The sequence below is a fragment of the Oncorhynchus gorbuscha genome, unplaced genomic scaffold (genome assembly GCF_021184085.1).
Source record: "Oncorhynchus gorbuscha isolate QuinsamMale2020 ecotype Even-year unplaced genomic scaffold, OgorEven_v1.0 Un_scaffold_533, whole genome shotgun sequence".
In the NCBI taxonomy this organism is placed as follows: Eukaryota; Metazoa; Chordata; class Actinopteri; order Salmoniformes; family Salmonidae; genus Oncorhynchus; species Oncorhynchus gorbuscha.
The window spans coordinates 566563-579349 of record NW_025745357.1 but is presented as its reverse complement, the minus strand read 5'-3'; the positions used below and the strand labels follow the sequence as shown (position 1 = coordinate 579349).

The 12787-nt window shown below is 44.0% G+C and overlaps 1 protein-coding gene across 1 annotated transcript; it reads left to right on the top strand.

Moving 5' to 3' along the window:
* Nucleotides 1–1835: 1835 nt before the first annotated feature.
* irx2a (iroquois homeobox 2a) lies at nt 1836–6671 on the top strand. Its single transcript, XM_046333815.1, has 3 exons — nt 1836–2532; nt 3570–3960; nt 4205–6671. The coding sequence occupies exons 1-3, from the start codon at nt 2293–2295 to the stop codon at nt 4903–4905; spliced, it is 1332 nt and encodes a 443-aa protein (XP_046189771.1). The 5' UTR covers nt 1836–2292; the 3' UTR covers nt 4906–6671.
* Nucleotides 6672–12787: the final 6116 nt, after the last annotated feature.

Genomic DNA, 12787 nt, shown 5'->3' with positions numbered 1-12787 from the left:
GGACAGATTCAGAACAGATTCCGGACAGATTTAGGGCAGATTCAGGACAGATTTAGGGCAGATTCAGGACAGATTCAGGACAGATTCAGGACAGATTCAGGACAGATTCAGGACAGATTCAGGACAGATTTAGGGCAGATTCAGGACAGATTTAGGACAGATTCAGGACAGATTTAGGGCAGATTCAGGACAGATTCAGGACAGATTTAGGGCAGATTCAGGACAGATTCAGGACAGATTCAGGACAGATTTAGGGCAGATTTAGGACAGATTCAGGACAGATTCAGGACAGTTTCAGGACAGATTCAGGACAGATTTAGGGCAGATTCAGGACAGATTCAGGACAGATTCAGGACAGATTCCGGACAGATTTAGGGCAGATTCAGGACAGATTCAGGACAGATTCAGGACAGATTCAGGACAGATTCAGGACAGATTCAGGACAGATTTAGGGCAGATTCAGGACAGATTCAGGACAGATTCAGGACAGATTCAGGACCGGACAGATTTAGGGCAGATTCAGGACAGATTCAGGACAGATTCAGGACAGATTCAGGACAGATTCAGGACAGATTCAGGACAGATTCAGGACAGATTTAGGGCAGATTCAGGACAGATTCAGGACAGATTCAGGACAGATTTAGGGCAGATTCAGGACAGATTCAGGACAGATTCAGGACAGATTCAGGACAGATTCAGGACAGATTCAGGACAGATTTAGGGCAGATTCAGGACAGATTCAGGACAGATTCCGGACAGATTTAGGGCAGATTCAGGACAGATTTAGGGCAGATTCAGGACAGATTCAGGACAGATTCAGGACAGATTCAGGACAGATTCAGGACAGATTCAGGACAGATTTAGGGCAGATTCAGGACAGATTTAGGACAGATTCAGGACAGATTTAGGGCAGATTCAGGACAGATTCAGGACAGATTTAGGGCAGATTCAGGACAGATTCAGGACAGATTCAGGACAGATTTAGGGCAGATTTAGGGCAGATTTAGGGCAGATTCAGGACAGATTCAGGACAGTTTCAGGACAGATTCAGGACAGATTCAGGACAGATTTAGGGCAGATTTAGGACAGATTTAGGGCAGATTCAGGACAGATTTAGGGCAGATTCAGGACAGAGGCTTTGCCATTTTTGTCGCCTATTGAAAAGTTTCAGTTGGTAAATTATTGCTTAATTTAATCTAAGATATATTGTACCCAAAAAGTACCGTACGCTATGTGAATCATATCACTGTAGTCATCTCATAACTGGTATTTTGTTTTGACAAATAAATGATGATTGATGGTGATGATGATCCCACTATTTAGCCTCCAAATACCATTCAGCATTTTTTAAACATGAAACTGTCATTGTTAATTGTTACTCTACATATGGCCTCGACATGTATCCACGTCCAACAGACGTCTCCAATAACACTTGAAATCAGTGAAATAATAGTGTAGTTCGTTGTTGACTTGAGGACCAGGAGAGACCAGCCAGGAGGGAGCAGAGCCTGGAGATCAACCCCAATATGGACTGGTGTCCGACGAGCTGCAGGAGTGGGTTACACCTCCCTCAGGCCGACCGGCACACTGCACACACACACAAACACACACACAGAGAGACAGGCACACACACACAGACACACAGACACACACTCGGTGCTATAGCTGAACCCCATCTTTCTAATACTCCACTTGACGCAATTATCAACTGCAAGTTGACAAGGAAGAAAAACCTGGATAATAGTAAATATTACTGTCATAAAAAATTATGTTCAGTCACTGAATATTTTTTTTATTTCAGTTGACAAGAATTTTGCGCAATAAATACTGCCTGGATGTTTGAGCATGGGAACGTTATTGTCATTAAAACAAGTGAATTTCCACAATATGCGCAGCTGCAGCAGACTAAAGAACATTGTGGCAGTGAATGTCTTCCCCCTCCACTGTCCTCTCCGTGTTGTTCCAGCCAGGGCTCCATTTCAGAGGGCGGAGATGGAATATTCAGATCAGCTGAGTGACAGCTCGTGTTTTCCACGGTTCTCAGAACTCCACTGGCTCCTTCCTCCAACTCCTCACTTCAGAGTTGAGGCTACTAAAAACATCGGACGCTAGGGGATCGAGACGTCGCCTGCCTCTATGTGCAGGGCACTTTACTGATAATTTGGGGGTTCGCTTTTTAATTATTTTTATTTGAATTGTCTAAAGATCTGTTTAGTGAGCTCATTATTCTACAGAAGTCAATTTTCCGTGCTTTCCTCTTTGGAATCAGCAGCAACAGACTCTCAGTGAGGCATGTCTTACCCCCAGGGTTACCTCTACCAGCCGCCGGGCTCCCTGGCTCTCTACTCCTGCCCGGCTTACGGGGCTTCAGCCCTGGCTGCCCCGAGGAGCGACGAGCTGGCCAGGTCGTCCAGTGGATCAGCCTTTAGTCCTTACCCCGGATCAGCTGCTGCCTTCACGGCTTCAGCCAGCGGCTTCTCCAGTCCAATGCCATACTCCACAGACCCTGCCACGGGATTCCCTTCCTACATGGTATATACTCTACTTCCACTTATTCCTTACACAACTTGTGTCAGTATGCATACAGGAGGGACAGCCTGGTCGAAAATAATTAGCTCTAATTTTGTCGTTTATTAGCCAACAGTAGAGTATTTGCGTGCAGCGTGCAGAGAGCTACCGTTTCAGAGCGGGTCTAATGGGTTGTACAGTTCAAGGGTAAAATGGATGAGATCCTGCACACCATTATGTATTCGAACATTGTTCGTAGAAAGCAGTGCATTTATCACAACGATAAATCATCAAGTGGTACATTATATTGTCTATCGTGTGTGAAAGTTGTAGGCTTTTTATTGTGTTTCTTCTTTCTGTAAATATGATGTGTGTTTTCGTGGGCCCGTTAACACAGTGCATATGGCTAATTGAGTGGACTTCATTTAGGGGAAAATGCCCCCCATAAAGAATGATATGATGTAAGCCAATGGCCTTCATTGGAATTAGCCTGTAGTCTAATATCAAACCCTCCCACCGGGAAATCAAATATATGAAGTTTGTTCTCCATTTGTACAGTCACAAACTATATATGCAATTTAAATTCTTGGAATGTATATTAAATGAAATAAGCGAAATTTGAACATGAAAAGAGGAATTACAATGCTAATGACATGGTTCTCTAAGCGTTTATAAAAGGTGCACATACGCTGGGTAGTTAATTGGATTTGTGATGCTGTAAAGCAATGATATGCTAACACGTCTCTCTCTCTCTGACAACAAAACTAATCTAGCTAAAGAAAAGCAGGAAGTTAGGCGGTGATTACTGGAAATTAGTGCAATTACGATGCATCATTTATCATTTATTTAGCATAATGCAATGCGATGAATCAACCCGATAATGATCAGTGTAATACAAGCAGTATATAGACCCAACTCACATGACACATTAAGTTAACTCTCTACACACACAACCACAATATACAACCTGTTGTGTTTAGTTATGTTTTACAGTTTTCAATATCTATTAACAAAATTATAAAATATAACAAAAAACGTTAAAAATCCTTTTTCCTTTCCAGAGCTCTCCTTACGACGCGCAGGGCATGGCCGGGGCGCTCAGCTACCACCCCTACGGTAGCCCGGGATACCCCTACCAGCTCAACGACCCGGCCTACCGCAAGAACGCGACCCGAGACGCCACCGCCACGCTGAAGGCCTGGCTACAGGAGCACAGGAAGAACCCCTACCCCACCAAGGGAGAGAAGATCATGTTGGCCATCATTACTAAGATGACCCTGACGCAGGTGTCCACCTGGTTCGCCAACGCCAGGAGGAGGTTGAAGAAGGAGAACAAGATGACGTGGGCTCCCCGGAATAAGAGTGAGGATGAGGACGATGGAGACGGAGAGAGGAATGATGACCGCTTGGAGAAAAATCTTGACAACAGCGAGACGTCCGCGGAGGATGAAGGTAAACCACGAGACCCAACCCATGACCCAGTTAACGGCGCGAGCTGCGCGGTGCTGCTTTTTATTGACAGTTATCCACAGATGATTAACGACATGATGGCAGAGATGGGAAGGCATAATACGGAACGAGTTCTAATTATTATTATTATTATTAACAATAATACTATGAATCCTAATAATGTCGAATGCCATGGTTATTATATGGTAATTACTTCGTCTCAATCTCTTTTTATTTATTTTTTCAGGTATCAGTTTGCAGGTTGATACCCTTACAGACCATTGTTGTTCAGCGGAGTCTGATGGGGAGAAGGTGAGCTGTCGAATCGGGGACCTGGTCTGTGAGTCTGGGTCAGATACTAAGGACAAATGTGAGGATGATGATCACGAACTGGAGAATGATGAACGACACCGAAGCCTGTCACCTAAACCTGTGACATCATCACCACTAACAGGGCTTGAGGCCTCGGTCTTAAACCATCACCACCGGGAAAACAACAACAAATCATGTCTTGACAGCCGAATCTCAGGTCGTCACAATCAAGCCGTCAAACCCAAACTGTGGTCGTTAGCGGAGATCGCTACTTCAGACCCGAAGCAGCAGCAGCATCAACCGGGGCAGACTTGTCCATCCCTCGGTCTTCTAACCTCCACCTCCTCCACCCCCTCCCCGGCCGTCCCTGGCGCTGTGTACTCCGCCTCTTCCATTTTAGGACGACCCATCTACTACACGTCTCCGTTTTACAGTAATTACACAAACTATGGCAACTTCAGCCCGCTGCAGGGTCAAGGGATTGTGCAATATAACTCTGCTAACGACGGACTCACACAGACTGCTGCTGAGGTCAGCACCATGCATAAACACACCACTGACTCTCTGCTTAAAACGAACGCTAACCACATTGAACAGTTCAGACCCTCACATGTATACTCTAAGAAAGGTACGTAACATGCAATTGTAGTTTCAAAAGAAGGACTTGTATTTTATGCATTTTGAATTCACTTCATTGGCCTTTGACTGAATATGTGATGTTTTGAAACAGATGTCCCTAAGCAGAAGGCTTATAAAGGCCTCCGTGTAATCAGTGCTAGTGTAGGCCTGAGTTGGCGGTAGCTGTAATGTCGGCCTGTGTGTCAGACTGTCTCTCAGGGCAATAAGCAGAGATATGTTGTTGTCATAAACAGAGGTTCTATTAACAGAACGTCTTGAGACCCGCTCACACAGTAGGAACGCAGCATTACTTAAAAATATCACTTTAGTTGGATTGGTTATTATGGACTACAAATGATGGGGTTTTAGAATTGGTTACACAATAATTAGATACCATCATGTTTTATTTTAACAACAGTTGTGCAATTTTTTATTATAGTATCAGTGACTGGTGGGCCACTTTCTTGTTATTTAAGACCTTTACCTCTGCAACTTCAGCTCTTACTTAATACAACCTGGGAAGGACTTTAGGACAAACTCTGTGGGCTAAAGGTGAGGTTCTGATTCAGGTCTATAGGTAGGTGTCACAATTGCTTTGACTAAAGCCCCGAGCCATCACCCCTGCACCCTGGTCTTAACACTAACCTAACTAACCTTTCTCTAAAGGGGAGAGCTGCATCTTGCTCCTCAGACAAGACGCCTGGCCTGCAGCACTACAGCTGTTCTCCTCAGAGACAGGCCCGAAGGATTAATTAAACCTGATTCAGGGTTGGGGGATGAATTAACCCTGACTCATTCTATCATTTCACTTTCGTTTTCATGAGATGTGCGTTGACTGGCTCAGTAAATGTCCCGCTTTATGTGATAATTTTGGAAGACGTTATTTCTCAGGATGCATCTGCTTCATTGCCACGGTACATTATACTTTATGTGAAGAGAATATTAGATATATTATACTTTATGTGAAGACAATATTAGGTATATTATACTTTATGTGAAGATAATATTAGATATATTATACTTTATGTGAAGATAATATTAGATATATTATACTTTATGTGAAGATAATATTAGGTATATTATACTTTATGTGAAGATAATATTAGATATATTATACTTTATGTGAAGACAATATTAGGTATATTATACTTTATATGAAGACAATATTAGGTATATTATACTTTATGTGAAGATAATATTACGTATACTATACTTTACGTAAAGTCGATGTTAGGTATACTATACTTTATGTGAAGATAATATTAGGTATACTATACTTTATGTGAAGATAATATAAGGCCTGCTGTATCTTGTTTGTAAAGGATGTATGAGGTCTGGAGATGGGGCTGAGGAACCTGACGAATCTAATACATTTGATATTTATTTTTTTAATCATGGACAATGCTGCCTATAATTTATGCAAGTTGTATTGCAATGGACACTGAACATTGTTTTGTAAATACATTATTCCCGTTTTTATTTGAAACGTATTTGAAAGTTACAGAATCTTGTTAACAAGAGTACTTTTACTAATTTATATCTTATTGTAAATTAAACGCGCTAGTGTGTTATACTGGCGAGTTAGTGCTATTTATTATTCAAAGGAAAACCAAATTAAAATGTTTTCCTCTGTATTTCAATCTGCTTTCATTTTTTCATTCATCTCCTTTATATTGTCGCATGAAAATGTATTTCTCTTTGGTTAGGCTACTGCTTTTAGAAATCGAATTATTAATCATGTGTAAACGATAAGACTTTTGGGAATGGCATAGCCTGTATTAATTGATATGTTTGTTTGAGACAGCACAGTCCAGAGAAGCTTACCACCTATCGGTTTTCTAAAGGGCCTTTTCACGCCATTCTTATAGGCGTTTAGCTCCATCCGGGGACTACTCGTGACCTTGGTTGGGATAAATGATATGCTTATTATAAATGATATACTTATCATTATATAAATGATATACTTATATCCGTGGCTGTCAGGGGTTTATTTTTCAGTGTGATTAATCCGGCGCTAGGAGCAGTATGATGAGTTCCCAGCGGGGTGATCCCCCTGGCCCAGCCTCAGTCAGTCTGCCGGTCAGTCGGCCTTCTTTACGGGCCGATATTAAACCATCCATAAAGCGGTGTCTAAACAGCCAGCCGCCAGCTCCAATGGCCTGTCTCATAAACTAATCCGACCGGCTATACCTCGCTGATCTTCCTTTCATCTGATTATTTGTTTTTATTTGGCGAAGGGAATTATTATTATTATTATTATTATTATTATTATTATTATTATTATTATTATTATTAGTCTACTAATGCTTTATTTAGGCTATTTGCATAACTTTCAGAATACGAATTGCAACCTGTTTGCCTCATCTGAACAGGAGGCAAATTATAAAATATTTTCGAAGATAGAATATAGGTTCTGTTGTTGTAACAATTGGAACACTTTCATAAACACTTAAATGTGAGCGACAATGACATATGTGTGATAAAAATTAAAATTAAAAAAGCAATTAATTGGTAGGCCTATTGTTTCGTCGCGTCCTCCAGGCTAACGAAATCTGTTTTTCAAAGCGCAGCACCAACATTTAAATAGCTGTAACAATGTGTGTTTGGAAAGCTTTTTTCTCTCAGAGCTTTACGGTATTTCCTACGTTTCTGTCTGGGTTATTCATTCACCAGTCCTCTGAGAGGTGGTGAGAGAGCTGTACGTTCTTCATGACTTCTAAGGTGAATGTTATTGAGCCTCTTGGGACGCCACTTCACCTATAAAGTTTTCCTTTCCGCCTCAACTTCCTAATATCTGTCCCGGTGTGTGTAGACCTGTTGGGGAGTCAGGCAGCCCCTTTCACCCCCCTAGATCTCACAACCTCTCTCTCTCTCTCTCTCTCTCTCTCTCTCTCTCTCTCTCTCTCTCTCTCTCTCTCTCTCTCTCTCTCTCTCTCTCTCTCTCTCTCTCTCTCTCTCTCTCTCTCTCTCTCTCTCTCTCTCTACCTCATTCTCTCTCTCTCTCTCTCAGACTCTCTCTCTCCACCAGACCTCTCTCTCTCTCTCTCTCTCTCTCTCTCTCTCCCAGACCATCTCTCTCTCTCTCTCTCTCTCTCTCTCTCTCTCTCTCTCTCTCTCTCTACCAGACCTCTCTCTCTCTCTCTCTCTCTCTCTCTCTCTCTCTCTCTCTCTCTCTCTCTCTCTCTCTACCAGACCATCTCTCTCTCTCTCTCTCTCTCTCGCTCTCTCTCTCTCTCCACCAGACCATTCTCCCCCCTCTCTCTCTCTCTCTCTCTCTCTCTCTCTCTAGTCGCTTTACTTTCATTAGGGCTGATTTATTGAAATGCAGACTTAATGTGAGGTGGGCTCCCCGGGGATCTCACTGTTGTCAAATAGACCCAGAGGCGCTTTCCTTTCCACGCAGAGAGGCTCTGAGCTGCCTTCCACCGAGGCCTGCTCTGCTCCTATCAACGGCCTCTCTCTACCTCTCTCTCACAGCCTCTCTTTTTCTGCTCCCTTCAAATGTCTCCATTTGTTCTCAATAAAATACATTTAGTTTCTGCTGAAGTGCAGCAGCGCCTTTGAACATGAACAGAATTCCACCACCTCTGTGTGTGTTAGTGGAATGAGGTGAAAGAGGCTCCGCACAACAAACACAGCCTGGATAATACAATTAAAGGTGAATTTATGTCATGATTAATTATCAAGTCAATATGAATAATTATGTAGTCCTAGATCTTTGTTCCCTTAGAGTTTAATAACTTGACACCGGCCTGCTGGCCTCTGTATTTACAAAAAGCCTACAGCCTATCTATTCTAGAAAAACTGTAGTCTACTTAACAGTATGATACATTACTCTATATCACAATAGCATACCGTTTCTCCTCTGAGTGGGCTGTACATATGAATGTGTCATAAGAGCTGGTTTGGGTGACCGATGGGATGAACGCATATCTCAGAACATCTCCATAGCATTAATCAAATAAGCAGTTCATTTGTAGATAATTCATTATCTATATGCCTACGTTATCCTATACAACACGTTATTTCCCACAACATTTTACTCTCTGATACACAGCTGCTCTTCTTTACAACAGCGTCAACTTTAGCCTGTGTGTAGAAAGCGTTATTATAGCCATTTATAATGAATACATATTTACAGCACTTACTCAAATTAAGATGACAGCCGATGTGTTGAATCTTTTAACATTATTACCGGTTAGGTGGGTTATGTTTACAATAAAGATACTTCTAAACGTCTGATTGAATATGTTGTCTATAAAGATTCGTTATATGAGTGGCCATATTGTTCGTAGCTCTCGCTTTCCTCAAGTGTTAAGCTGGTAAACGCTGTTTTCAATGCCTCAACCAAATCTTTATGGATTAGCATTGGTTGTGAATATGTCACTTACGTGATGCAGCCAATATGATATTGCCATTATTGGACTAAGAAATATACTTAGGTAGACTAATCTTCATAGTGTCTGTGTCTATTACCACGTCAAAGCTGTTAATAAGTGAAAAACAAAAAATATATATGTTTCCTTCATGACATAACTGCTCTGGTCCTTTTCTAAATGTAACAGATCATTCTCACTGGTCTAATTGACCATTAAGGTCGCGTCGTAAATACCGTTCAGTTGGAAAAGGAAAGAGAATTATGAACAAATCCAATACAGATGTGTAGAATACAACACATCAAAGTGGTGTCGACCTTTCAGAGTCAGACCAAGGCCTGTCCACTCATAAAGGTGTCGGAAGAGATGTCCTCTGCTCGCTCTGATCAAGGACCGGGAACGGGAAAGAATGTCAAACGCTGATGTTTGTCCGTTCCACGATCTAAATAACGTCATTAGGGGCTCGCGCTAGGCTTCCACTATTTAATTGACAGTTTTGGTTTATGACAGGAGAGAGTTAGAGTAACACGGTGAGAGACACTGTTAATCTGACATGTATTAAAACCTCTGTCTACAGCACTAGGCTACCAGGCCTACACTATGTAGGGAGACTAAACAGATGGGAATGGCTCGAATGGTGTACTGTGAATTTAGGTGGAGCTATGTGGTCTATTTAAGTGTTGTAGCTAGGTGGAACTAGGTGGTGTAGCTAGGAGGTTAGCTAGGTGCAGCTAGATGGAACAAGGTGGTGTAGCTAGGTGGAGTAGATAGGTTAAACTAGGTGAGGCCTGGTGGCAGTGCTAGGTGGAGGTGGAGCTAGGTGGAGCAAGGTGGAGCAAGGTGGAGCAAGGTGGAAATAGCTGGAGCAAGGTGGAGCTAGGTGGAGCAAGGAGGAGCAAGGTGGAGCTAGGTGGAGCAAGGTGGAGCTAGGTGGAGCAAGGTGGAGCAAGGTGGAAATAGCTGGAGCAAGGTGGAGCTAGGTGGAGATAGGTAGAGCAAGGTGGAGCTAGGTGGAGCTAGGTGGAGCAAGGTGGAGCAAGGTGGAAATAGCTGGAGCAAGGTGGAGATAGGTGGAGCAAGGTGGAGCAAGGTGGAAATAGCTGGAGCAAGGTGGAGCTAGGTGGAGCAAGGAGGCGCAAAGTGGAGCAAGGTGGAGCAAGGTGGAGCAAGGAGGAGCAAGGTGGAGCAAGGTGGAGCAAGGAGGAGCAAAGTGGAGCAAGGTGGAGCAAGGTGGAGCAAGGAGGAGCTAGGTGGAGCAAGGAGGAGCAAAGTGGAGCAAGATGGAGCTAGGTGGAGCTAGGTGGAGCAAGGTGGAGCAAGGTGGAAATAGCTGGAGCTAGGTGGTGCAAGGTGGAGCAAGGAGGAGCAAGGTGGTGGAGCTAGGTGGTGGAGCTAGGGGGTGGAGCTAGGTGGAGCCAGGTGGAGGTGGAGCAAGGAGGAGCAAGGTGGTGGAGCTAGGTGGAGCTAGGTGGAGCTAGGTGGAGCTAGGTGGTGGAGCTAGGTGGAGCTAGGTGGTGGAGCTTGGTGGATCTAGGTTTTGGAGCTAGGTGGAGCTAGGTGGTGGAGCTTGGTGGATCTAGGTTTTGGAGCTAGGTGGTGGAGCTAGGTTTTGGAGGTGGAGCTAGTTGGATCTAGGTGGTGGAGCTAGGTGGAGCTAGGTGGTGGAGCAAGGTGGATCTAGGTTTTGGAGGTGGAGCTAGTTGGATCTAGGTGGTGGAGCTAGGTGAAGCTAGGTGGTGGAGCAAGGAGGAGCAAGGTGGTGGAGCTAGGTGGAGCTAGGTGGAGCTAGGTGGAGCTAGGTGGTGGAGCTAGGTGGAGCTAGGTGGTGGAGCTTGGTGGATCTAGGTTTTGGAGCTAGGTGGAGCTAGGTGGTGGAGCTTGGTGGATCTAGGTTTTGGAGCTAGGTGGTGGAGCTAGGTTTTGGAGGTGGAGCTAGTTGGATCTAGGTGGTGGAGCTAGGTGGAGCTAGGTGGTGGAGCAAGGTGGATCTAGGTTTTGGAGGTGGAGCTAGTTGGATCTAGGTGGTGGAGCTAGGTGAAGCTAGGTGGTGGAGCTAGGTGGATCTAGGTGGTGGAGCTAGGTGGATCTAGGTGGTGTAACTAGGTATATATATATATATATATATATATATATATATATATATATATATATATATACCCCTTTATATGGAACTAAGAGGCCTTGCCTGAACCAGCATTATTCCTCCTCCTTTGGGGCAGATATCGTTTCCTGGCATCCACCAAACCCAGATTCATATGTCGGACTGCCAGATGGTGAAGCGTGATTCATCACTCCAGAGAAAACGTTTCCACTGCTCCAGACGCCAATGGTGGCGAGCTTTACACCACACCAGTCAATGCATTGGAATTGAGCATTGCATCTTAGGCTTGTGTACAGCTGCTCTGCCATTATTAGCCCAGAACATTTTTGGTGTTATTACATAGAGCCAGAAATAACTTTGGGATATCAGAGTGGAGGTAACTCACCAGCATTACGACCAGGAATACCACTTTCCCAAATTGTATCCTTTGTTCGTATCCCCCAAAGCAATTGAACTTATCCCAGAGTTTTCTTCCAGATGCCATCGGCGGAGAAGAGGTATTTGGAGTGGACTTCGAGTCCGACTCAGGAGGCGTGCACACCATCCACCACTTCTGAGTATATTACTCGCCAATTTTCAGTCCCTGGAGAGTAAAGTAGATGAGCTCAGGGCGAGGATCTCCTTCCAGAGAGACGTCAGGGGCTGAAACATACTCTGTTTTACAGAATCATGGCTCTCCATACATGTCCCCATCCACACATTCAGCTGGGTTCTCAGTACATTGCGCAGACAGAAATAAAGAACTCTCTGGGATGAAGAAAGACGGAGGTGTATGTTTCATGATTAGCAACTCATAACGTAAAGAAACTCAAGTCCTTTTGTTCACCTGTCCTCTAATATCTCACAATCAAATGTTGACCGTATTACCTCCCAAGAAAATTCCCTTCAGTTATAGTCACAGCTGTGTATATTCCGCCTCAAGCCGATACCACGTCTTCCCTCAGGGAACTACACAGGAGTTTATGCAAACTGGAACCACATATCCTGAGGCCACATTTATTGTAGCTGGGGACTTTAACCAAGCAAATCTGAGGAAAACGCTTCCGAAGTTTTATCAACACATTGCCTGTAGTACTCTCACTTCAAAAACTCTCTAACACTTTTACTCTCCCTTCCTGGATGTCTACAAGGCCCTACCCCGCCTAACCTTTGGCAAATCATATCATGACTCCATTCTGCTCCTCCCTTCCTATAGACAGAAACTCAAACAGTAACTACCCGTGCTAAGGTGGCAGCACCTTGCTCCACCTTGCTCCTCCTTGCTCCACCTTGCTCCACTTTGCTCCCCCTTGCTCCACCTAGCTCCACCTTGCTCTAGCTATTTCCACCTTGCTCCACCTTGCTCCACCTATCTCCACCTTGCTCCAGCTGGGGCGGCAGCGTAGCCTAGTGGTTAGAGCGTTGGACTAGTAACCGGAAGGTT